Source organism: Oncorhynchus gorbuscha, linkage group LG11 (genome assembly GCF_021184085.1).
Source record: "Oncorhynchus gorbuscha isolate QuinsamMale2020 ecotype Even-year linkage group LG11, OgorEven_v1.0, whole genome shotgun sequence".
In the NCBI taxonomy this organism is placed as follows: Eukaryota; Metazoa; Chordata; class Actinopteri; order Salmoniformes; family Salmonidae; genus Oncorhynchus; species Oncorhynchus gorbuscha.
In genome coordinates, this window is record NC_060183.1 from 36,411,160 (window position 1) to 36,438,897 (window position 27,738).

The following is a 27,738-nucleotide window of genomic DNA, read 5'->3' on the forward strand; positions in this document are numbered from 1 at the left end:
ACCCCTGTTGCTGATTGCATTTCCCAGACCCTTATTTTTGTTGTAATACTAGTAAGCTGATGCATCTGTCCCATTATATTATGACATTGCTAGCATGCTGCTACTGATACAAATACTCTTTCTAGAGACACATGCGGGAACATGCCTTGCCCTAGCAACCGTTATGCTTTGGGGTATTCCGTTTCGTATTTGTTTTCCGGGAGCTTAACTGTTATAGCGCACAGTAGGACTCGGCATGAACTGCCACGCCAGCTCTTCCCGTGTTTAAACAACATGCCTCAGAGTCACATTAACCCTCACATAGACTTTACAGTCAACTTTCCCTAAATCTGTCAGCTTCACAAGATCTCCCCTCTCTGTCTTCTGCTAAGAAACAGCCAGAAGACAACAGATTCAACTTCACAGCTCACAGTTCACCCAATATAACTCCGGAAACATCAGACTTTAATCCCACAGAGACAAAGTGTCTTAGAAAGCCTTTGAGAAGAGTGTAACACAGGAAAGTGGAAGACAGACAGTTTTGTGTGTCCCAAATGGCCCTTTATTCCCTACACTTTTGACCAGAGCCCATAGGGAATAGGGTGCCATTTCAGACAAATCCAGTGATGCAGTGGTGCTTCCACAAGGCTGAGAAGGAGGAAAACAGGCAAACCAACCAAACCCTGATGAGGCAGCATTTTTGTGTGATGAATCATTAAAGAACCAGATGGTTGAGAAGTCTGTCCTCCTGACGACGGGAATCATCATCATCAGTTCTTTGATCACTGTGAGGAACCAAACAAACGTCCTCACTGGGAGGTCCTTGTGTGAGGTGATACTTTTGATGCAGTCCTTTCATCCTTAGTAGGTCATTTCCGCAAGCCTTGATACCCACCATCTCAGATTGCTCTGCAATCGTTTCTGTAGATGGAAACATAAAAGATTAGCATTCCTGAAACAGGATTTTTGTTGCAATTTGATCTTTGAGAAAATTAAGCCAATTGATTACACCCAAATTGGACATTTTAATTTCTAGGGTTCACATAATATTCAGTAAATATAGTATCTTACTTCCAATTTGGACCAAACTAACAATGAGTAAGACATGAGGAATCCAAAGAAATGGTGTAAAGTCACCCACGGACCCGCCACACTAATCCCAACAACGAGTATAGAGTATCAGTTCTCTGTGTCTGGTAGTGTGGAGCTGCAGCTCTGAGCATTTATCTTCATCCTAGGTCATGTATTCTCAGTGGATTTGGTGATGTTTTTTTCCCTCTGTTCAGAGAAATTGGTCATTGAAGTTGTTAGGTTTATGTCCCATCCTACATCCTGATATTACCAGGTTCTGACCACTCGATGGTGCTGTTCCTGCTATTAGGTGATTTACAAAGAAAATACCCCCACCCCCTCAACGATAAAGGGATATTTCACCCAAATTACAAAGTTATATTAGTTTCCTTACCCTGTAAGTGTCTGTGGACAAGGGTCCACAGGGTATGACAGCAATCCATGCTTTGGTTTAGTTTACAAGGCCACTGTTTCAAATGCTAACGTTTTAGCATTTGTGGCACAAATCCAATGCAAGTCCATGGTACCAACAAAAACAAAGCATGGGTTACTGTCACACCTTGTCAATAGACTGCTTACAGGGTCATTTTTTAATTTTTTTAACAATGCCATGATAGTGGTGTTGAAATGCTCTTTATTGTGCTTTTTGAGGTGGAACGACCCTGGTGACAGTTGGTCCAAACCGTTGTGTGTGGCCTACCATCTTACCCCCATCAGTCCTGTGTGTGTATTATGGGATGTGGGTGTGTCAGTTAGGTCAGGGCAGGACACCTGGAGGGGTTGCCTAAAGTAGTGGAAGAGCAGATTGTTGCCCGGGGCAACTCCCAAACTGTCCATGGCATGAGGTGCCACCCCCAGCCAAGATCCAACAACCCCCCCCGTCTCACCCCAAGATTAGCTTTATCCTTTCGGATGGCAGAGAATAGACTAGATAGCATAGTTGCTGGGTTTGAAAGAGTACAGGGGAAACGCTGCAGTGAAGAAGTGTGTTTGTGTGGTTTGTGGAGGTTGTGAGACACGGGTGTTTTTATTTGGCGTTTAAAAGGTGCCATTGCTTTTTCTGTGGAGAGAGACTTTAAATACACACATGACTCTTGTTGAGGGAGTGTTGCAATACTTCATAGTTTGTGTTTTTCTTAAAACGAGAGTAAGGACCTGGAATCATAATGTGTCTGATGGCCATCCTGCCTGGACCTTTGCTGATACTTCAGTCTGAGGTACTGTATGAGACTTTTCTGAAAACATACCATTAGCCAAACTCTGTTGAACAAAAACAATATGGTCTTGTAGGTATGATTTAGTGAACTTTCTTTGTTGCCCTATGTTGAATAAGATGGTTCTAATCTTGATAAAATTCAGATTCTGTATTGTGTTTTTGGAAGTACTGCAAATTGAGGTTATTTTTCGTCAGACCAAAACCATACAACTTATGGACTGAAACAATAACATTGCAGTAGGATCGAGATCGTTAGAGGTCAGAGGCGATCTCTTGTCAGGTGTCCCCCATAGGTTGGCACTGCTTGTCAGAGCTGAGAGCTGAAACCAGCCCTGTGTGTGAATCCATTGCCTGCTGCCCAGATAGGAGATGCCCGTATCTATCTGATTACATAAACCTCCCCATGTCATGCCTTCCAGGTGTATTTCTCCAGGGTTGGGATGTGGATGGAGGTTACAGGCTGCGTCCTAAATGGCACCCTATTCCCTTTATAATGCACTACTTATGACCAGAGACTAGGGCTCTCGTCAAAATGAGTGCACTATGAAGGGAATACGGTGCCATTTGGCATGCAGCCCCAGTCATCTGGATAGGAGGTGATGGGGTGAAACGCATCTTCCATAAAAGACGGTTGGCGACAGACGGATGTAGGATATATCTGAACGTTAAATGGGTTATATCCATCCTGGGAGCATGACTGACAGAGACCTTGAGGACTCATAAAACATAAAGCTCTCTAAGGCGTAGCTCTCAGCGGTGGCAGACGGAGCACTGTGAAACGAAGCGTTTCTGCACCACACCACACGTCCCATTGCTGCTGCTTGTAGTTCTGCTCTGCACGTGTTATGGGTACAGTGACTGCTGCCCATAGAGAGAGGAGATAGGGAGGAAGGGAGAGAGAAAGGGAGGGAGAGGGAGGGAGGGAGGGAGAGCCCTGTGGCTGTACATTAATATACTTCCCAAAGAGGGAGGGAGGGAGGGCCCTGTGCCTCCCTGTGGCTGTACATTAATATCCCTGGCAGCAAGGCAGTGGTTTATGACTGGCCTGCATTTCATATGACCTTGTTGCTGAAACAATGGTCACTATTCTTCTCAAAATAATAACTAACCTGCATTTGCAAGGCAAGAAAATTAGCATTGCAACAGCATTACAACACACCAACGTTACTGGTGAATCACTGAATGGTCCTGGAGTTGTGCAAACTCTTCCACACTTACTTCAAGTGAGTCGCTCTAGATAGGAAGTGTCTGCTAAATGCTTAAAAAGGAAATGAACGGTTCAGCCATTGAAACAGAATCTAGTCATTCTATGTCTGTAGTGCTATAAGTATGTGTCACAGTGTGTCACTGGCTGCTGTGCTTTATTATAGATGGGATCATTTCGTCTTGGAACTGATACAAACTGTTGCGTTGCCTGTGTGTCTTATTTGTTTATTTGGATCCCCATTCCCAGTTACAAGCACAGCAGCTACAGCTACTCTTGTGTGTGTGTGTGTGGTGTATGGTGTATGTGTGTGGCCTCTTCACAGCAGGTAGTCCTCATCAGGCTGTGTTAATGTTGTATTTATAACCTCGCTAGCCTAACACCATGTTTAATTTACAGGCTAGCTTGCGGATGCTGCAGTGCTGTTGCTGGAAGAAGGCTACAGGAATGCTATTTTCACAGCCAGCTATGGTGATAGGGTAGCATACAAAATGATGATGCTGTCACTTGACTTCATATCACAACATTCACTCAGTTTTCTCTGTATTGTCCAACAGCAATGAGCCAGTTATAGATCTGGAAGGCATTTTCTGAGTAAGACCCGCATGAATGCATTCAGGGATCCTATATGTATATATAATGTACTCTATAATAATGTTATGATGAATTATCATAAGAGTGGGCTTCTCTATTGCTATTCATTGCAGCACATGACTCCCATCAATGGTCCTCATATCATCCTCAAACACTCTGTATCGATCGCTAAATAGGCTACTTGCCAAGGTCACCCTCTGGCTCTGTGAAGAGAAATCGTGTTCGCAGTAATCTATTTCAACCAGAACTGTCCTCCTCGATTCCCTATTCCACCATTTTTCAAATGGAAATATTCATAATGACCGGGCTGGAACAGAAATATATTTTTTAGATATGTTACTGTATAGTAATAGTATAGATGTAGTACATAATAGTTTAGATCAGGAGTGGGCAAACTTTTTGTGATGAGGGCCACACCTGGATTTCAAAATTCAACAAAGGGCCGCAGAGATTTTGTTTCACCGATTTGTTCCTCAAAATCAATTGCGGGCCAGGTAAAGGGCACTTATTTGAAATATATAGGTCTATTATTATTTATACATACTTTCTATGTGGTTTTAGAGTTTCAAGTTAGGGATATGATAAATGAAAAAATGTCTTAACGTTTAAATGGCAAAATGTTTGGGTTTCACGGTGCGTACCTTTCACATGGTTAAACATTTGGGCAGACTTGCTACAACATATTGAACAGTAATGCAATGGTTCATTGGCTCAGTCTAAAGCTTTGTACATACAGTGCTGCCATCTAATGGCCAAAAATGAAATTGCGCCTAGATTCCTTAGTCATATATTGGCCTTTCTCTTGCATTTCAAAGGTGATGAAAACAAATACAAATTTAAAAAAACGTTTTCTTTGTATTATCTTTTACCAGATCTAATGTGTTATATTCTCATACATTAGTTTCACATTTCCGCAAATTTCAAAGTGTTTCCTTTCAAATAGTATCAAGAATATGCATATCCTTGCTTCAGGTCCTGAGCTACATGCAGTTAGATTTGGGTATGTAATTTTAGGCAAAAATTGAAAGAAAGGGTCTGATCCTTGCATTGCACCTGTACTACCATTACTGTACCTCAATTCCACCTTCCGCCATGTTTCCAACTATTAACAACGATGATGTAGTGGTGGAGAGTCGACTCCAAAATAATACCCGGTGTCAACTCCCATTTCTGAGTGTCAAGATCACGGAGGAGACTGATTAGTTGCCGTACTTCCAAGAACACAAACACACATCTTTCATTGCGAGCTAGCGAGGGACGGAGAGCGAGGGGAGGGGCACAGTATAGGCAGGTTGGCCACCAGGTAGGCTATTACTCAACCCCTTAGACACTGGTGATTTATCAGAAAGACATATGCCTGAAGAGCTAATGGAAGCCATGCCATGATAAACAAGGTTTCAGAGATTGTTATTGTTTTGGTAACCTTTTTATCCAACCATCATCTGACAACGTAGTCACAGTTCACTGACCATCAGGCAGGGGAAGTGATGGAGGCTGCGGCCTACTTTAAAGATACCTCGCTACTTGGCAGCTATTCTCTTTTGTAACTCAAAGGAGGGCTGGGTGACTCAGAGAAACAGAGAAAGAGAAGAGAGAGTTAGACTCAGTACTGAAGAACATAATCTACCACAACATCATCCACAGGCAAGTGAGGCTCATCTTTCAACACTGCCATCTGTAGTCCCCTTATAACTTGACCGCTCATAACTCACCCGCTCCTCAACCCCATATACTCATCCCTCCCCTCAACCCTGATGCTTCTTTAAAAATACCACATGCATGTAATGATATCATGAGTGTCAACAGATCCACAAGGCTTCTTAACCCTGTTGTTTACTTTCTACATATTAGTTGAAGTTATAAGTACTAAGATCCAGGCAAACACAGATGGATTACCTGTACACTGCAATGAAGGTGAGGTGATTTCATGCTAGAGCCTACAATAGCAGTGTTTACTGGGAACGTGATAACTTTAAATGTCTGGGAAATTGCCTTTGAAAGTTTATCGCAGTGCACAGGACATTTATCTGCGTTGGTTTGGATCCCATCCTAAGTGTCCCTACGATTCAGAACAAATGTCCAGTTATAAGACATTTTCATGAGACCGTAATGATGGGAGGCTATCCATGCATGTCTTCTCTTAAAGGCTCAAGGTCCTTCCCTGTAATGTATCCTTGACTGTCACTGAGGAGGTTGTCTTTACATTTACTCAGGACACTAATTAACACTATTACATTCCTATGGTAGCTGGGCGGAAAATCTGATGAGGGAAATCTGATATTTAGGATACAAATGATCTCAGAGTTTGAAACTTAAGAGAGAGTACCTCAACCTCTCACTCACCCCCACCTCCACCACACTCTCGCACACATACACACACACACACACTTTTTACCTCCACCTCAACATTTCCACCGTCTTCCATCATCAAACAGTGCCTTGCAAAAGTATTCATCCTCCTTGGTGTTTTTCCTATTTCGTTGCATTTACAACCTGTTATTTAAATTGATTTTTATTTGTATTTCATGTAGTGGACATTTTTTTTAAAGTGTCCAAATTGGTGAAGTGAAATTTAAAAAATAACTTTTTTTTAAATGGAAAAAAGTGCATGCATATGTATTCACCCCCTTTTCTATGAAGCCCCTAAATAAGATATGGTGCAACCAATTACCTTCAGAAGTCACATAATTAGTTCAATAAAGTCCACCTGTGTGCAATCTAAGTGTCACATGATCTCAGTATACATCTGTTCTGAAAGGCCCCAGAGTCTGCAACACTACCAAGCAAGCGGCACTACCAAGCAAGCGGCACTACCAAGCAAGCGGCACCACCAAGCAAGCGGCACCACCAAGCAAGCGGCACCACCAAGCAAGCGGCACCACCAAGCAAGCGGCACCACCAAGCAAGCGGCACCACCAAGCAAGCGGCACCACCAAGCAAGCGGCACCACCAAGCAAGCGGCACCACCAAGCAAGCGGCACCACCAAGCAAGCGGCACTACCAAGCAAGCGGCACCATGAAGACCAAGGAGCTCTCCAAACAGGTCAGGGACAACGTTGTGGTGAAGTACAGATCAGGGTTGGGTATAAAAAAATATCAGAAACTTTGAACATCCCACGGAGCACCATTAAAGCCCAGACCTCAATCCAATTGAGAATCTGTGGTATGACTTAAATATTTCTGTACACCAGCGGAACCCATCCAACTTGAAGGAGCTGGAGCAGTTTTGCCTTGAAGAATGGACAAAAATCCAAGTGGCTAGATGTGCCAAGCTTATAGAGACATGCCCCAAGAGACTTGCGGCTGTAATTGCTGCAAAAGGTGGCTCTATAAAGCATTGACTTTGGGGCGGTGAATAGTTATGTACGCTCATGTTTTCAGTTTTTTTGTCTTATTTCTTGTTTGTTTCACAATAAAAAATATTTAGCATTTTCAAAGTGGTAGGCATGTTGTGTAAATCAAATTATACAACCCCCCCCACCCAAAAAATATATTTGAATTCCAGTAGCAGTGGCCGGCTTTTTCACTCAGTCTAATTGCGTCCCATGATCAGAAAAACTACCCCAGGAGGATGGAACTCCTTTTCATTTAGATATAATCAGATAGGCGCAATCATTGATTTTCTATCTATCGTTTTAGATTAGAGCTTTTGTCAGTTGATTTGGAGAACAGGTAAATTATTAAATGGGGATAGGAGGTGGAAAGGGGCAAACATTTTCAAAAACAGCATTGTTGAACGGTCAATTCGGCAAACCACAGTCTGTATTGTCTCTCTTTCATGAATTGGCATTGTTTTGGTTCTAAGTATTGTGTGCTAGAAAATGATTTATTTAAAGAGACACAGCAACAACAAACACTCAGTCAGCCAGGAAAGTGAGAATAATCTAACTGTTGTTTTTTGTGTTCTTGTGAAGAGTTGAGGCAAGTTACCTAATGGAGTCTAATACTGTCTTATTCACATCCAGACAGGATGCGATATCTAGATAAGATGAAAGAGAAACAAAAGTAGATCGTAAACAACAGCCTCATTCCCTGAAGCAAAACTGACAGGGAAGCAGCACACAACACAACGCACACAAACAACACACGCTCGACCAGTTTCCTGAAATTAGACAGGAGTACTAAGATTCTGTGTTCTTTTTAACTGGTTGGAAGAATCGAGAACACTGTCTGTAATTGTTGAGAGGTGCAATAGAGACATTTTGTTAGTTGTTTTTAAGCAGTGCAAGCATCAGACATGATAACAGTGAATGTTCATTTGTTTTTAATGGTGGGAAGCTGTTTTGTTATTATTCATTTAACTTCCTGGTTATGGAGATAAGGCACTAAACAACCCCCCCCCACACACACACACACACACATACACACTCAGTCAGTCTCTATGTTCCTCTCTCTGCAGGGTGTCTGGTAAGATGAGTCAGAGCAGTGTGGAGCTGGACCGGAGTAGCCAGCAGGGCTCCGTAGAGAGCCTGTCCTACAGTCTCTGTGGCCTGGGGAGCAGCAGCCTACCTTCAGCCTCGATTGACAGCCTGCCTGGAGGTTCCAACAGAGCCCTCTCTGATTCTGGTGAGTACAGCCACCCACCAGCCACCCACCGGGACACAGGAAACTAGAGACAAGAGATACAAGAGCAGAACAAAAATAATTAAGTGAGCGCTACACACAAGGCTGTGCGATTTTTTTTTTTTGTAAATTTTTTTAAAAATTTATTTAAAAAAATTTGGGGGGGGGGGCAGATATTGCAATTATGAGTTGCGATTTTTCAAACATACATACTGTGGTAACTAAATATAAAACCAAATGAAACAAATATTTTCCAACATCGTTATAGGCTACATATGATAATAGATATAATTATTACACCTATATACAGTTGATGTCGGAAGTTTCTTGTTTCTTGTTAACAAACTATAGTTTTGGCAAGACAGTTAGGACATCTACTTTGTGCGTGACACAAGTAATTTTTCCAACAATTGTTTACAGACAGATTATTTCGCTTATAATTCACTGTATCACAATTCCGGTGGGTCAGAAGTGTACATACACTAAGTTGACTGTGCCTTTAAACAAAATTCCAGTCTTTCAATCACCCACGTGGGTATAACCAATGAGGAGATGGCACATGGGTACCTGCTTCTATAAACCAATGACGAGATGGGAGAAACTATTTTTCCGGTTGTCGTGGTAATACTATGAAAGTGTAGATGCCAATCACCATATAAGTTCAAAGATGAAAAAGCTTGAGAGGAGACTAGAAATTATTCGGGTGACCGTTTTATGTGTGGATTAATTGTCAGAGTAAAGGACCTTGTGCATTTCAGGTAAAATAACAACTCAATGTTTATATTACAGGTCAAATGAGCTAATAACAGCAAGCTAACTAGCTAAATTGCCATACATTTTTAATGCTCTTCGACCTGTCCCCAAATTAATGTCATTGGATCATAGTTTGTTTTGATATTTTAATGTAGTGATCGCATTTGGTGTAAGGGGACAAAGTAAATGTATGCACGATAGCGCACGATGGCGCACGTGCGCAGCCGTTTTGGGTTCCGTGTAAGGTAGCCTAGTGGTTAGAGTGTTGGACTAGTAACCGGAAGGTTGCAAGTTCAAACCCCCGAGCTGACAAGGCACAAATCTGTCGTTCTGCCCCTGAACAGGCAGTTAACCCACTGTTCCTAGGCCGTCATTGAAAATAAGAATTTGTTCTTAACTGACTTGCCTAGTTAAATAAAGGTTAAATAAAAAAATGTAAAAAAGGACAACAAAATCAAGTTATTGGAGCGGCCATCACAAAGCCCTGACCTCAATCCCATAGAAAATGTGTGGGCAGAACTGAAAAAAGCATATGTGAGCAAGGAGGCCTACAAACCTGACTCGGTTACACCAGCTCTGTCAGGAGGAATGGGACAAATTCACCCAACTTATTGTGGGAAGCTTGTGGAAGGCTACCCGAAACATTTGACCCAAGTTAAACTATTTAAAGGCAATGCTACCAAATACTAGTTGAGTGTATGTAAACTTCTGACCCACTGGGAATGTGATGAAAGAAATAAAAGCTCAAATAAATCATTCTCTCTACTATTATTCTGACATTTCACATTCTAAAAATAAAGTGGTGATCCTAACTGAACTAAAACAGGGAATTTTTACTAGGATTAAATGTCGGAATTGTGAAAAACTGAGTTTAAATGAATTTGGCTAAGGTGTATGTAAACTTCTGACTTCAACTGTATTAAAACACATTTTTATTATCTAAATAATATGCTATAAGCAAAGCATTTAATTAATTAATTAATAACATAATGAGTTCCTTATTTCTATTTTACCATTATGAGTTCTTAATTAACATAAGTTAATTATTTATTCAGGTGCCCATAGGCTACAGATGGAATAGGAAGCTTCTGATTGTGTATTTATGTATAAGTAGACTCAATCGTTATTATAATTGAAATGATAAGACAAAAGTGCCTTAACAAAAACATGTAACACATAGGTCACCAATTGCAAGGTGCAGCCTCCGTCCAAAACATTGGAGTTTGGTCCAGTCATTCAATGCGACATTCAACGTTTCAGCTTCTCCCTGCATTTTGTTATACAGTGTTGAGAATGGCGACTTGGGAGAAATATGTGCGAGATGGAAATCTTGTATCTCCTGTCTGGCTTGTTCATCATCTTCTTGAAGCCATCTTTGCTGACTGTGTAAATAGGAACATCTCTTTAAGCTATGTGATAGGGGATAGCCTCTGTGATTTCTATGTCTGTAATCAATGCCTGTTTCGGCGGCTGGTTGTGGCTGAGGGGCTTTCCTACTGTCAGATGTTTTTTTTTCCACCATGCAATCATTGTAAAGTAGGGAATGGTTATTCTTCAAGTGATTTAATACATTTGTTGTGTTGTCTCTTGTTGTTGCCACAACTCTGAGGCACTTTTTACACAACACTTCAATTTGGTTGACATCAGTTTGCCTGTAGCCAAAATACTGCCATACAACTGAACACACACACACACACACACACACACACACACACACACACACACACACACACACACACACACACACACACACACACACACACACACACACACACACACACACACACACACACACACACACACACACACACACACACACACACACAGGTAAAGCCCTTTCTTTCCTCACCAGAGTCTAACTGCAGTTAAGCAGGGATGCTTGTGATTGGCCAGCATGCACAAGCCATGCAGAGAGTGAGAGAGTTCGCTTGTGATTGATAGACAGATTGAATCAGTGTGTGTTTGAGTGCATGTGAGTGTGTGCGTGTGTCTAGCCCTGCACACTGCTGGCTGAGGTCTGACGCACCATCACTCTTGTCTGGCGTCACCGTCTTCGTCTCTCCATATAAGCCCAGGGGATGCAACCCAAATGGCACCTTGTTCTCTATGTAGTGCACTACTTATGACCACAGGTCTCCTGTCAAAAGTAATGCACTCAAAAGGAATATGGTGCCATTTGGGACACTCCCAGACAGTATGTAATTGCCTCACTTCCTGGGAAGTGTTTGAAGAGATAATTATGGGACTTTGATAAGGAGGAAAATACGGGCTTTTGCTGCTCCATGCAGACATGCCATCTTTCCTTTAGATTTCCGCTCTGGAAACTCACTCATTTAGTCGGTGTTAAAAATGTGACTCTATGACTCTACTCTATCTCTTTACTGTCAACAAGCACACACTTACCCATCTCTCTGGGTTAGACTGTGGAGTTTCACATTCTTTATATTGTACTCTTTAATTGGCCATTTCCTAATGGTATAGCACAGCAGACATGTTGACCATCATATTGAACTTCCTCACTACACCCTCTCAGGGAACTTTGAATAGATGAAATGTGACTACGATGTTAGACGTTACAAGGGAGAGACACTTAGACACAGTGATAGGATGGGTACGGCTAGCCAAAGTCACCCAGGCCGATGCTGTTGTGGATAATGTACTTTAATGTAGGTTTATGGGTGACGGGTAATTTCCTCTAGGTCTATGGGTGAGGGATAATGTAGCTTGCTCTGTTGGCTAAGATGGTTGGCTTTGAGTTGCTGGGCAGAAGATCGCTAAGTTTAATCCCCACTCGGGGCAGAACAGAATGCAATCTGTTACATATGAATAATGTGCGGTATGTTTATGGAAAACGTACTGTAGGTTTGTGGGTGAGGGGTAATGTGCTGTATTGGTAATGTACTATATATTTATAGCATTCTGGGTGAGGGAGGCACAAGGACACAAAGCTCCAATTATAAGAATCAATACAGGCGCCTGAGGCGGTAGGCTCCTAGTTCAACAGTAACTACTAGCGGCAGTTAGTCGCTCTCCTCACTCTCCCTATTGCTCATACTGGGCATGTAACGATTCACTAATACACATTGGTTCCTAGTTCAAATGTTGAAGATCCAGATCTAGCATGCATCAGTCGGAAAATCTATTCAAAGGTTACGAATCGTCGGCTAGTTTTTTGTCTTCTTATCAAATAACTTTCTGTCTAACTTCTGAAAATACCGCTCTTATAAATGTGTTGATAGTCCCTTTGCGTGCCGAACAACCCCAGGGAATATCAGTAGCCAAGTGAAACTGCACACTGTGCCCAGCTTCGCACTGCCCGACGAGAGTTCTATTTCTGATCTTGTAGCTGCGGGGCACCTTCAGCATTCAAATGCTTGTAAAATGGCTTGCCCAATATTAGGCTTTATTAGTTGATTGACAACCAATATAATTTTCAAGCTTATTGTTATCAAATGCGCTGTTGAAAATGGTGTTTTACCAGAATAGAATTAAGCTACTAGAGACACAACTCTAATCTGGCTATAGCCTACCTGCAGATCGAGGCTTGCGTTCGATTTGATTATGATTGTTCAGGTTCACCATCAGCAATAGTTTGGATAGTTTTGCTTTGAACAGTCGGTGTATTCAGAAAGTATTCAGACCACTTTAACTTTTCCACATTGTTACGTTAGTCTTATTCTAAAATTGATTTAATAAAAAATAAAAACTCAATCTGCACACAATACTCCATAATGAGAAAGCAAAAACGTTTTTGTTTACAGAAAAAAGCAAACAGATGAGACTCAGAATTGAGCTCAAGCGCATCCTGCTTCCGTTGATCATCCTTGATGTTTCTAATTGATTGGAAAGGTACACCTATATATATATATGAGGAATTGTCCGTAGAGCTCCAAGACAGGATTGTGTCGAGGCATAGATCTGGGGAAGGGTACCAAAACATTTCTGCAGCATTGAAGGTCCCCAAGAACGCAGTTGCCTCCATCATTTTTAAATGGAAGAAGTTTGGAACCACCAAGACTCCTTAGAGCTGGCCACCCAGGCAAACTGAGTAATCATTCGCCTACTGGGGGCGGATGGCGAGCAGTTCACGGTCATACCCAGGCGATGAGAAAAATCACTGAATGCCTTCAGCGGAAATAACGAGGGAGAAGGCCCTTGTTCAGGTAGGTGACCAAGAACCCGATGGTCACTCTGACAGAGCTCCAGAGTTCCTCTGTGGAGATGAGAGAGCCTTGTAGAAGGACAACCATCTCTGCAGCACTCCACCAATCAGGCTTTTATGGTAGAGTGGCCACACGTGTCACGCCTTGGTCATTGTATTTTGTGTTTTTGTTATATGTTTGGGTAGGCCAGGGTGTGACATGGGTTTATATGTTGTGTTTCGTATTGGGGTTTGTAATATTTGGGATCGCGGCTGATTAGGGGTGTTGTTAGGCTTGGCTGCCTGAGGCAATTCTCAATTGCAGTCAGGTGCGTATCGTTGTCTCTGATTGGGAACCGTATTTAGGCAGCCTGAGTTTCGCTTTGTATTTTGTGGGTGTTTGTTCCTGTCTCTGTTGTAGTCACCAGATAGGCTGTAATTAGTTTTCGTTCCGTTCTGTTGTTTTTGTATTTCAGTTATTTCATGTACCGCTATTCTGTTCATTAAAGTCATGAGTAACCTACACGCTGCATTTCGGTCCGACTTTCTTCATTCAACAGACGAACGCCGTTACAACACGGAAGCCACTCCTCAGTAAAAGACACATGAAAGCCCACTTGGTTTCCCAAAAGGCACCTAAAGGACTCTCAGACCATGAGAAACAAGATTCTCTGGTCTGATGAAACCAAGATTGAACACTTTGGCCTGAAACCTGGCACCATCCCCGCTGTGAAACATGGTGGTGGTAGCATCATGCTGTGGGGATGTTTTTTAGCGGCAGGGGCTGGGAGACTAGTCAGGATCAAGGGAAAGATGAACGGAGCAAAGTACAGAGATCCTAAATGAAAACATGCTCCAGAGCGTTCATGACCTCAGACTGGGGCAAAGGTTCACCTTTCAACAGGATAATAACCCTAAGCACACAGCCAAGATAACGCTGGAGTGGTTTCAGGACAAGTCTCTGAATGTCCTTGAGTGGCCACACCAGAGCTCGGACTTGAACCCGATCGAACATCTCTGGAGAGACCTGAAAATAGCTGTGCAGCAACGCTCCCCATCCAACCTGACAGATCTTGAGAGGATCTGCAGAGAACAATGGGAGAAACTCCCCAAATACAGGTGTGCCAAGTTTGTATCATCATACCCAAGAAGACTCGAGGCTGTAATCACTGCCAAAGGTGCTTCAACAAGGGCCTCCTGAGTGGCTCGATGGTCTAAGGGATTGTACTGCAGTGCTAGCTATGCCACTAGAGATCCTGGTTCGAGTCCAGGCTCTGTCGCAGCTGGCTGCAACCGGGAGACCCATGGGGCAGCGCACAATTGGCCCAGTGTCGTCCAGATTAGGGGAGGGTTTGGTCGACAGAGATGTTTTTGTTCAATCAGGCTCTAGCGACTCCTGTGGCGGGCCGGGCATCCTGCACACTGACACGGTTGCCAGGTGTACGGTGTTTCCTCAGACACATTGGTGGGCTGGCTTCTGAGTATTGTGTCAAAAAGCAGTGTGGCTGGTTTTGTTTCGGAGGACGCACGGCTCTTGACCTTCGCCTCTTACGAGTCCGTATGGGGGTTGCAGTGATGGGGTGCTTCAACAAATACTTATGCGATATTTCCAATTCTTTTTCTCTAAAAACCTGTTTAAGCTTGGTCATTGTAGGGTATTGTGTGTAGATTGATGAGGGGAATAGAATAAGGCTGTAACATAACAAAATGTGGAAAAGGTCAAGGGGTCAAATACTTTCCGAATTATCATTCCATAACAAGAACAGCAAACCCTTTTGGCGAGCAGCACTGCTTTGCCAAAGCAAGAGGAGAAGAGAAGCTGACTCAGTAAAGACCTCAAAACGATCAACATCATTTGATTTCGAAACAGAGGTGAAATCCAAAGTTGTGCTATATGTTCATTGGTCATTTCATAGACAAATATTGATACATTACTAGCGCAAACACTTAGAATCTGCAAAAATTACACGTTAGCTGGGTGCTGGTGATTTCAGATCAAAAAGTGGGGGGACAAAAAGCCTACATGCACTACCCAACCCCCCCAATCTGATAGTGGTGTGATAGATGCCCAGTCTCCCTTATGGCTCAGCTGGGTTCTTACACACACACACACACACACACACACACACACACACACACACACACACACACGCTTCAGAGAAGTCAGCTCAGAGTTGTTTTCTAGTGTGAGATGTTTTGATCAAATGTTTTTTATTATATGTATATGGATTCGGCAACTGTTTGATCAGAGAAGTGTTGATGCTGCTGGTACTAGTAGTTCTCCAGTGTTTAAGTAAATTCAGTATATAAAAAAAAATGGAAATGTGCTTCAAATGTAATATTTTATCTTGTGCCTGTAGCCTGTCTCTGTGTGATATCCAATATCAACATGAATACTGATGACTTCTCTCTCGCTCTCTACAGGTTCCCATGATGCCCCTCGTCTGTCGTTCGCCTCCCCATTTCCCAGAAGCCCCATGGACTCCTCTCCAGTGTCTCCTCACCCTGACCCGTTCCCTAGCAACAACCTTTCCAACCAGCTGCAGCCACCGCCTCTCCCAGAGAAGAAGATGGTGAACCGCACTGTCTCCGCCCCTGACAGTGCAGCCGGGAAACCCCTGTTCTGGGCCTTCCCCCGCCTCCCCTTCACCGGTGGTTCCGAGAGCAACGCATCTCGTCCAGACGTACCATCCCTGTCCAGCCTCCCATCTTCCCCTGTCGACCCCCGTCCCCTTTACTCCTCCGAATCCCTAGAGCGCTGTCATGGCCCTCCGGGTCGCCCCCTGCACTCCCGGACCCTGGACGAACCCCTGAAAGTACGTAGTCGACTCGGAGGACACAGCAGGGGCAGCATCACCTCCTCCTCCTCTCCCCAGCTCAGCGGCCCTCACCTCTCAGCCTCCGGGCTCAGCCACGGCTCTAGCCTGCAGCTGCAGACCCTGCTCAGTAACATAGACAGTAGAGAGGGCATCTACTCTAAGCTGGGAGGCCTGTACGCTGAGTCGTTGCGGCGCCTGGCTCTGAAATGTGAGGACCACTTCACCCGCAGTCAGAAGAACACGCTGCGCTTCGATGAGAGCAACTGGTCTTTGTTCAAACTGACCTGTAACAAAGCCAGCTGTAATGCAGGCGATGCTGTGTACTACTCTGCTGCCTGCGCCTCCGACCCATCTAACTCCTACGCTGTCAAGGTGACAACCTTAGATACCTTTCATCTCCATAGCTCTCTGTGTTCTCAAGTTTTACACTACACACACGCACACGCACACGCACACACAGTCAAGGTAACTGAATACAAACTTTCTTAGTTAACCTTTATCTAGGCCCCTTTTAGGTCAGAAGAACGCTTTCCCTAGGGAGATATGTCTGTCTGTGTTCTTGAGTTTCAAAGTGGGATTGTTTTGGGGGCCACGGCTCTCATGTGGTGCTTGATAATCAAATGTTTTTGCTATCAAGGACTCTGGTGTTTTAATGTTTATAATAAGTCTGAAAGACAAAACAACAAGGCATTTAGAGGGGGGGGGGGCGTATGGAATTATAAACAAGCGGATGAGGATGTGTGTGTGTGTGTGTGTGTGTGAGAGACATAATTACCGTGAGAAGAGGTTCTTTGTAATCTGTAGTTTAAATTCAAACTCCTCTTTTTTTTACCCCTTTTTCTCCACAATTCCATGGTATCCAATTGTTGTAGTAGCTACTATCTTGTCTGATCGCTACAACTCCCGTACGTGCTCAGGAGAGGCGAAGGTTGAAAGTCACGCGTCCTCCGATACACAACCCAACCAAGCAGCACTGCTTCTTAACACAGCGCCATCCAACCCGGAAGCCAGCCGCACCAATGTGTGTGCCCGGCCCGCCACAGGAGTCGCTGGTGCGCGATGAGACAAGGATTTCCCTACCGGCCAAAACCTCCCTAACCCGGACGACACTAGGCCAATTGTGCGTCGCCCCACGGGCCTCCCGGTCGCGGCCGGTTACGCCTGGGCGCGAACCCAGAGTCTCTGGTGGCACAGCTGGCGCTGCAGTACAGCACCCTTAACCACTGCGCCACCCGGGAGGCCCTCAAACTCCTCTGTGATTGGACTGTAAGTTCTACTCCTCAATCAAGGTCATCTTCCTACCTTGTTAAAGCCTAGCTCGCTAAACAATAAAACCTGTCCAATGAAGTAGGCCGACCCCTTAACAAGCTTTTTGACTGTTTAGAGAACCAGAGGGAGCCACAGCCCCTTCACTTTGTGTATGTACCAAATGGCATGTTATTCCCTACGTAGTGCACTAATTTTGACCATATAGGAGATAGGTTGCCATTTGGGACATATTTGGTTTGTTCTCTGAGGGAAGAGAAGGAAGGTCCCACCATTCTAGTGTTCCTCCAGGGAATGTACTGTAGCCTGCCGAGGAGGGAGGAGGGTGTGCTGCTCTGCATTCAATCTCACTGACCTTTGTCCCAAAGTCATTAGCAACATGTAAATCCAGAGCAGGGCCCTGTGTGTTAAGGGAGGTTTGCTGCAGAGACTCTGCATAGTCTTTCCTAATGTCTCTGTGTCCATTAATCTTTTCATGCCAGCCAGGATTTACAGTTATACACACGCTTGTTGTCAAGGCCTGTACACACACACACACACACATATATCAAAGATCCCCTCTCTCACACACACACACACACAGTGTATGAAATAATCCAGCCTTCATATTAATCATCAGACTGTCCCAAATAACACCCTATTCCTTATATAGTCCACTACATTTCCCTATGGGCCCTGGTCAAAAGTATTGCACTATATATGGAAATTGGGTGCAATTTGGGAAGTACCCTATGTCATATCAGAGCTTACCCTATTCTCAATATAGTGCACTACTTTTGACTAGGGTCTATAGGACTCTGGTCAAAAGTAGTGCACTATATAGGGAATAAGGTGCAATGTGGGATGCATCAACACAGTGTTTGGCTTTGCACATATTGTACATGATGAAACTCATTCATCATAGCTGCCATAAGTGTACCAGTGTTTGTCTGCTTGAAAACAAGATCGGAATGAATGCAGGATTTAAAGCTTGGTGACAGCGAGTGAAAATACTAAATCTCACCAAGTGCAAGTAGAGAATGTGTTAATGTCTCTACTTGAAGTCGTACAATAAGGGGAAAGACTCTTGCAAAGTCTCTTGTGACAGACAAGTAGCGTGCAAGCACACAGGCGAGATTTGATTCTGGATGCAGAGATAGTATACAAGTTATAAAACTGCTTCAATTATAACTTAAGTATTTCCACATTCTGTCCACATCAGGGCTTTGACTCTTGTCTATCAATGTAATTCAAGTATTTTCCCCACTATGCACATTGTGGTTTAAGCAGTCTCTTCCTCCACCACTCTGTTCTCTGAAAGTGCCAGGCAGACATTTTCCTAATTCTCTCCACATCATGGTGTTGACTCTCCCCTCCTCCATTCTCTACCTAACTATAACCAGTATGTTTCCCTCTCTCCCCCCAGATTTGTAAGAGCCAGACCTCTGAAGCCAAGCAGGGTCACCTCTACGGTTTGTCTGTCCAGCAAACCCTCCCGCCCCACTTCAACCTCCAGCAGGACTGTGGTCACTTCATCGCCTGCGTCCCCCAGAGCATGCTCCCCCCTGACGAGGCTTCACTGCCCCTCGGGCCCAACCCCACGCAGGGGGACAAGGAACGCGTAGTGGTTATCACCCAGGAGGTGCCACAGCAGAGTACGGCAGACTTCGTGAAGGAGTGGGCGTCCTTCCACCAGGCTCAGCCAGAGGTCAGTTGTCTGTCTGCGTATCTTGTACGGTACTAGGGTGTGTCTCAAATGGCATCCTAGGCCCCTGGTTAAAAGTAGTGCACTATATAGGAAATATGGTGCCATTTGGGACACTTGTAGCTTTCTTCATTTTTGCTTTAAGCATTCAGCCTTTAAAAAAAATCTTGTTTTGATGTACAGAGCTTCGTGATTTCTGATGAATAGCGCTCTACTATTGAAATGTATTGTTTTTTATCTAGGTGTACGAACGGCGGGTCTGCTTCCTCCTGCTGCAGCTGTGCAACGGTCTGGAGCACCTAAAGGAGCACGGGGTCACACACCGCGACCTCTGTCTGGAGAACCTTCTCCTGATCCCTCACCGTCGCCCCCTGCAGGCCAACCCCAATGCCCCCTACGATCAGAAGCACCTCCCCCGCCTGGTCATCGCCAGCTTCGCCAAGGCCAAGCAGCGAAACACTGAGGATTCCGCTGCCAATGATCCCCGCATTAAACGCGACCATGCCCGCCTGGCCCCGGAAATCGTGTCGGCCGCCCAGTACCGGAAATTTGACGAGTTCCAAACGGGAATCCTGATCTACGAGCTGCTCCACCAGCCCAACCCATTCGAGGTGAGCCCAAAACTGAAAGAACAGGACTACAACTGTGAGGACCTGCCCCCCATTCCTCCAGTCTCCCTCTACTCCACTGGGCTCCAGAGACTAACCCGGCTGCTCCTCCAGCCAGACCCAATGAAACGCATCCACATCCAGGAGGCCAAGCGGGTGCTGCAGAGCCTACTGTGGGGCCCCCGGAGGGACCTGATGGAGCAACAGCGGTGGGGGAACCGAGACAGGCTGGGCCCCGGAGAAGGGCCATGCCACGAGGGCCTCCTCAACTGGCTGGACGTGAAGAGAGCCCTGCTGATGATGAAGTTTGCTGAGAGGTCTCTGGAGCCGGAGAGGAACGCAGAGTTGGAGGACTGGCTGTGTTGTCAGTACTTCAGCGCCGCTCACCCTCTGTCCCTGTGTCATACAGCTGAACTGCTCTACTCACTCAAATGACTGAAACACTGACTGGACAAACTGTCTGAATCCCAAATCAACCCCTAGCTCCCTAGGCACTCCATGAGATCTGAAAGGATTGGATAGTTTTAGGATTGGGGCGAGTTTGTGGACAATGTGTAGAGACAATGAACCAATGCCTTGGGTTTCCCTGTATCTGTCACGGAGGATGTATGAAAATACAATGTGAACCTGCTGCCTGCCTGCCTCCTTTACAACGACATGCATGAAAGCAAGGCATCACTGACTGACCATTCAGCTTCTACTGTATGTGTTCTAGTTTACAGACTGCTGTTTTGTTTACTGTATGGACTAAGGCAGACCACTGGAGATTGTCCAAAAGCACAGCCAGGCCAGGGATGGACAGAACAGCCTAACATGGAATGGTCTCTCTGGCCAGACTGAGCACTCTGCACTCTCCACCCCAAACACAGCCCCTGTGAGAAGAGACGTGCACAGAATGGAGCAAATCAGAAAAAGATTTACACTTACTATAATGCAAAGTACTAATGAACAACAGTCGAGCCAAGACATTGTAACTGTTATGGTCTTGTGTTGTCCTTAATTAATAGGACTTCTTGATATCCATTGCCCTTTGAGATAGTAAGAGCTCTCGCTGGTATTTCATCGCTGTCCACTCCAGCAAGTCTTGACATAAATGTTTGATTGTGCCTGTGCAGCTATTTAACTTTTATTTGCTTATTACAAAATGTAAATAGAGGGTCACACACAAGTATTTACATTTGCCTATATTACAATGGCACATATAGTAAAAGTGTTGACACGGAGTCAACAGGTTCTAGAATGCTGCTTTACCATTCAGTGTAAAGGTATGATGTTGCATCTCACCTTGTCAATCCATATGGGGAGGAAGGGTATTGGTCTTTAGAGAGGCAGCCATTTTAAAGGCAAAGCTGTTTTCACTGAATGGAACTAGCCTTACCTGAACCAATTCAAAATGTGTACTGCCTAATGCCACTCAATACGGTGTGTATTGAATTAGTTAAGATGGCCAGAACCACCACTGCTATGGCCCCACTTACGCCAATACTTACCTTAATAGCATCTACAATTGTTGTTTTCAATATTATAAAATTGTTACAGTGCCTTTAGTTCTCCATGTGTTACGGTGACTGAGAACTTCATTGTAAATCGTAACCCCTATACACCCTCTTCGATATGTGAAACTGGAATTTCACAGACTAGTCTGGAGACAGATATAACTTGTACATACAGAGATTGTAGATCAACTGTTGTGCCCCACTCAAGCAGGTCTTAATAATTGCAATGGATAAGATCCATAGTGAAAGTATTTATGATATCCAATTGTTTAACCTGTATTAGTCACTGGAATGCCTTTTTGTTTTTTTTGGTTACGTCCAAAAGAACACTATATTACCTACATGGTGCACTACTTTTGACTAGGGCCAATATAGAGTGTTGGTCCAAAGTAGTGCACTATTTAGAGAATAGGGTGCCATTTTGGGAAGCTACCTGTGATTGTTTTTCCCTTTTTATTACTCTGTTTGTTTTAGAGGTTGATGTTTTAATGCTTCTGCTGTTGTGCTTGCTGTGTCTCCTCTCCTTTGCCAGTGCACTGCAGCAGACTGCTTCCACACACACTTTAACTTAGGCCATATTTCTCATTGGAGAAAAAGCTGAGGCTGCAAAGGAAACAGTCCAACTACTGTTCTATTCCACTGCAGTTATCATTATGGGACTAGAACATTTACACATCTCTGACTAACAAGTTATTAACAGAATTTGTGAGCCTCACCTGCATCTATTAATAAATTGTAAATGTTTTCACACATTCACACCATACTCCGTCTCAGTCTTTCTGTTTTGAATCAATGGGTGGAACCTGTGAATGGATATAAGTGTGCTGCTGATTATGGCCTGGTACTTTGTACTAATGAAATGGAGACAAAGGCTTGAATGCCTGAGTCAGGGAGCTGTAAGGAAAATGTGAAAGCCCATTTGTACAAAATGGTACAAATGTGGTACAAAGCAGTCAGTGGAGGCTCCTCCGAGGAGGAAGGGGAGGACCATCCTCCTCAGTGAATATCATAAAAATGTCAATTGTAAAATGTTTAGAAAGTTATCCTTTTTAAATAAAACTATACTAAATATAAACACGCCACCAAATGACTGATTAAAACACTATTCTGCCAAAAAGGTCTACAGTAGCCTTAAGAGCACTCTGTAGTGTAGCGGCCATGGTGTAGCCGGAGGACAGCTTGCTTCCGTCCTCCTCTGGGTACATTGACATCAATACAAAACCTAGGAGGCTCATGGTTCTCACTCCCTTCCATAGACTTACACAGTAATTAGAACTTCCGGAGAACGTCCTCCAGCCTATCAGAGTTCTTGCAGCATGAAGTGACATGTCCACCCAATCAAAGGATCAGATAATGAATCTAGTACTGAAAGCATAACCTACAGTTAGCTAGCACTGCAGTGTAGAAAATGGTGAGTAGTTGACTCAAAGAGAGAGAAAGACAATAGTTGAACAGTTTTGAACAAATGTATTTTTTCCAAAATGAAGGAGAAGCAAGAGAGAGATTTCCTTATTTTTTTCAGTTTCACTTACTTAGCAAGCAAATGCAACTACCTAGTTTAGCCTACTGAAACACCCTGCTCAGAAAGAGGGAAGCTATGTTAGCTAGCTGGCTATGACTTTCCAAAACAACGCTGGAACTCTTCCAATTCATTCATGGTAAGCTTTTGGTATTACTCATTTATTGCCTCTGGGGGCCCACCGGTGTAACTGCTTACTGACTGCACACTAACGTTACTGCATGATTGTAGCAGGTTTACTAACGTGTTACTTATATTAACTATACTTTACATTAGCTAACATGGTGACAACGATGTAGGCAGAGTGTAGCGGTTTGGTTTGGAAAGGTTTTTTTTCGCCTGGCCACATACAGCTGATGTGTTGTGCATTGAAGTCCACAAGCAAAGGGAAGAAGTGAGAGGATGAGAGTGCATGGATGCGAGAAGGAATACAATGTGGCTGCTATGAAAGTGAACTGTGTTTACGCCTGATCAGGGCTGTATTCATTCTGCCAATTCTGTTGAAAAGATGTATTACGCGTAAGCAAACGGAACAAAACAGGGATAATTATACTAGAATTTGTCCAATAGAAACTATTGTTTGCAACTGTTGGACTAATGATTACACCCTATATCAGCTAGATGCAGGCAAGAGTGTGCAAAGCAGTACTTAATGTCACTGTCTGTCACCTCAAAATTGTCTCTTGACCTGTGTGCAACTACATTGTAAACTTTCATTCATAGGCTTGGTTCCAGCAACCTCATAATGGGTATAGGGAAAATCTGATTATCATGAGGTAGCCTAAACCGATCACTGTTACATTGAACTGGGTGAATGGAATATGAATGAGAGTCAACCAATACGCTGTAATAGAAATAAGGCCATGCTCATGAAAAAATGAATTGTCCTCCCTCATCTTAAACAGCACTGACTGCCACTGCATGCAGAAAGTCTCTGCAAGGAAACGACAATTTAACATTCCTGGTTATAATCCCTCTGTAATTCAACATTACACAATGTGGAGGTTTCAGTCATCACATTGTGAAAAATGTGGTAAAAATTTGAGATCTAACAAACTGTTTCAAGAAGGACCAAGGCACTCTTCGTGCAAATTAAATGCTTTCATTATGGTTCAATTGAACCAACATATCTGCCACTGCTACAGACAGACACACACACACACACCACAGCAACCTTCAGTCCTCCACTTTTACCCTGGGGGAGTGGGAGAGCTCAGGTCGGACGTGGGATGAAAAGCTGTTGGGAGGTTTTGGGTCTCTATAGATTAACAATAAACAACCCCCTGTTACGATTCAATTCACTTGACTTTGATTTCCAAATCTATGAGATCTCATGAGGACTGAAGGTCCTCATACACAATGTATGTCAAACACAAGAAGATTGGGCAATAATTAGAACGTTTCGAATAGATGCTCCTTTTAGGTTAATTTATCACGATTCCTCCTCTGTTCAGGTAATCATCATACCCTTAAATCATAATGTTCCACTGCTGTACAGAGGGATTTTAGGAGTGGTTCCACAGCTTTAAACAACAAGCCTGTACAAGCCAGATCTGCACTCCACTGAATCTGTTTTGACAATAAGCGAAGGCATACCGAGAGACAGTTGTTTACCACATCGGCCTGCCTACACCCGAAATGCCACCCTATTCCGTGCAATACTTTTGACCAGGGCTCATATGGCTCTGGTCAAAAGTAGTGCACTATATAGGAAATAGGGTGTCATTTGGAATGCAAGTTTAGACTTCACCTAGCTGCAGAAGGTGTAGGGGAGACAGGACCTGTGTCTCATACTTTCTACTATTTTCTGTAATTATCCGACTTGCACGTTTCAATTCAGCACCATATCAAACTCGTGTTTTCACAATTGACATGTTTAAGTATATGAACTCATGGAGAAACCATCCAAAGTTGAAATTGTCCTGTCACCCTAAACCTTTCAGATACCCAGCCACGCAATTGCTCAAACACAAAACAAACGTCTTCCTTGAACATAACTGACATGAATGACAATGTAGCTAGAACACTTCAAACCTGTTACCGGTGTTTATAATGCAAGGAGGACGCCTAGTGGTCCAAAGGACACATTACATGTAGGTCATAGTTTAATTACAGCCAGCAAAGGGTGACAGTGCAGAGCTGCGGAAAGGAGTGGGTGTGTCGAAAGCGATCTGCTATATGTTAGACGGTTTTGATTGAGCCGTGTTGTTTTTCTTCCGTTTATGACCAGGCAACTATCACACATTGAATTACCATACTGCAAGTTTGGACTTCTGTTTTTATGCCAGAGGATGAGTCTGAGTCGCACTGTTAGTTTTACACAAATAAGTGTTCAGTTATAAAACTGACTTTTGTTTGTTTTTCATTAAAAGCATTGATGGGTGCATTGTCCTGTTGGAAGGTGAACCGTCGCCCCAGTCGGAGGTCCTGAGAGCTCTGGAGCAGGTTTTCATCAAGGATTTGTCTGTACTTTGTTACATTCATCTTTCCTTCGATCCTGACTAGTCTCCCTGTCGCTGAAAAACTGCCACTACCACACTTCACCGTAGGGATGGTGCCAGGTTCTCCAGACGTGACACTTGGCATTCAGGCCAAATAGTTCAATCTTGGTTTCATCAGATCAGGGAATCTTGTTTCTCATGGTCTGAGAGTCCTTTAGGTGCCTTTTTGGCAAACTCCAAGTGGGCTGTCATGTGCCTTTTACTGAAGAGTGGCTTCCGTCTGGCCACTCTACCATAAAAGGCCTGATTGATGGAGTGCTGCAGAGATAGTTGTCCTTCTGGAAGGTTCTTCCATCTCCACAGAGGAACTCTGGAGCCCTGTCAAAGTGACCAACGGGTTCTTGGTTACCTCCCTGACCAAGGTCCTTATCCCCCGATTGCTCAGTTTGGATGGGAGTCTGGCTCTAGGAAGAGTCTTGTACGTTCCAAACTTCTTCCATTTAAGAATGGAGGCCACTGTGTTCTTGGGGACCTTCAATTTTACAGACATTTTTTGGTACCCTTCGCCAGGTTTGTGCCTCGATACAATCATGTCTCGGCGCTCTACTGACAATTCATTCGACCTGATGGCTTGGTTTTTGCTCTGACATGCACTGTCAACTGTGGGACCTTTTATCGACAGGTCTGTGCAATTCCAAATCATGTCCAATCAATTGAATTAACCACAGGTGGACTCCAATCAAGTTGTAGAAACATTTCAAGAATGATCAATGGAAACAGGATGCACCTGAGCTCAATTGAGTCTCATAGCAAAGGGCCTTATGTGAATAAGGTTTTTCAGTTTTTATTTTTAATAAATTAGTAAACATTTCTAAAAACAGTTTTTGCTTTGTATTTATGGCGTATAGTGTGTAGATTGATGAGGAATTATTTTAATCCTTTTTAGAATAAGAACTCCTTCAAGACGGTTGGAAAAGCATTCCACGTGAAGCTGGTTGAGAGAATACCAAGAGTGTGCAAAGCTGTCATCAAGGCAAAGGGTGGCTACTTTGAAGAATCTAAAATATATTTTGATTGGTTAAACACTTTTTTTGGTTACTACATGATTCAATATGTGTTATTTCATAGTTTTGATGAAAATAGTGGCCTTCTACTTGAATGAGTAGGTGTGTCCAACATCTTGACTGGTACTGTATGTATCAAGGTGACATCTAGACGGTTATCAATATTAGTTAGTCGGCCACGCCAAACATTCTTGAGTGGGAACAAATCTGCCCAATTAGCTGATTCGCATTCCATACACCCACTACTTTCGACACACCCACTCGCCCATACTCCGGTCACAATATTGGGCTGCAGCTACCCTTACTTGGAGCAAGCAGCAGACCACTCAACATCACAAGTTGGCTATTATGAACTGAAATACTTTAGGCATTGCACCCTGTCCATAGGGCTCTGGTCAAAAGTACTGCACTATATAGGAAATAGGGTGCCATTTGGGACATTCCCCAGTTCATGCCATGGTTAATATGATAAGCATAGTCTGGCATTTTGATTTGGGGCTGGCTAAAGACATGAAAGGAAATTAATCTGCCTAAAGCGTGAATGTTGCTGCATTTCTCTCCATAGGCTTCACATACCAATATAAGACTACCGGTAAGTACACATCATAATGGCAGTGGCCAGATTGGATGAGGCAATCGGTAATGGCCAGTTGCTTTGTCAGATTTTCAACAGAGTTATGTATGAATGTTATGTTTTACTCAAGGTAAAAAGTCACTGGGGTCAATATAAGCACTGACTTGTCTTGGGTTACGTTCCGAATGACACCCAGGGAATAGGGTGCCGTTTGGGACGTATTCTTGCTTTGCCTCTGGTAATAGCATCCAAGATCAATAGCTACTCCTCAAAGCTTATCTACCAAGCATGCTGACATTGACACATTTTAGAGCCAGATAAACAATCCAAGGCTATATCCTCATCCCAAGGAGATTAACCTGCTCGGCGAGAATATAGGTATGCAGTCTCTCCAGTCCACTGTTGGGTTCACAGAGAAAATGTTTTTAGCCAAAATGTCTAGTTTGTTATGGCAAAGTAGTATTTTATACTGCAGGGGAGGCAAAGTGGTATTTTATACTGCTGGGGAGGCTAAAGGAACAATATGCAAACCTATACAAATGTAGCTACTGTATTACATTAAATTGACAATAATATGAATAAAGCCAGGTTATAATTTACCTATTCACCCACTGTGTTCAAGCCATCAATGGTGCTGTACCTTTCAAACAAATGAAATGTAACTGAAAGGCTAATTATAATGTTGCATGGAGACTGCACATTCAACTCGTCTCACCTTGATGACAAACATCAACCCTGCTGTCTGT

General features: G+C 43.6%; 1 protein-coding gene and 1 long non-coding RNA gene across 2 annotated transcripts in view; one reads left to right on the forward strand and one right to left on the reverse strand.

Annotated features, from left to right (window-relative positions):
- LOC124048557 (inactive tyrosine-protein kinase PRAG1-like) overlaps positions 1-22,351 on the forward strand; it is a 33,360-nt gene extending 11,009 nt beyond the window's left edge. Inside the window, exons 4-7 of the mRNA XM_046369470.1 lie at positions 8,464-8,630; positions 15,946-16,712; positions 19,012-19,293; positions 19,533-22,351. Coding sequence (XP_046225426.1) covers positions 8,464-8,630; positions 15,946-16,712; positions 19,012-19,293; positions 19,533-20,333 — 2,017 coding nt within the window. The 3' untranslated portion in view covers positions 20,334-22,351. The remainder of the gene's footprint in view (positions 1-8,463; positions 8,631-15,945; positions 16,713-19,011; positions 19,294-19,532) is intronic.
- On the reverse strand, positions 501-27,699 carry LOC124048559. The gene is made up of 3 exons (XR_006841253.1): positions 27,593-27,699; positions 8,574-8,673; positions 501-900 (listed from the first exon to the last, which is right to left on the reverse strand). It is a non-coding gene; the product is annotated as an uncharacterized LOC124048559 (long non-coding RNA).
- Between the last annotated feature and the right edge of the window lie 39 nt (positions 27,700-27,738).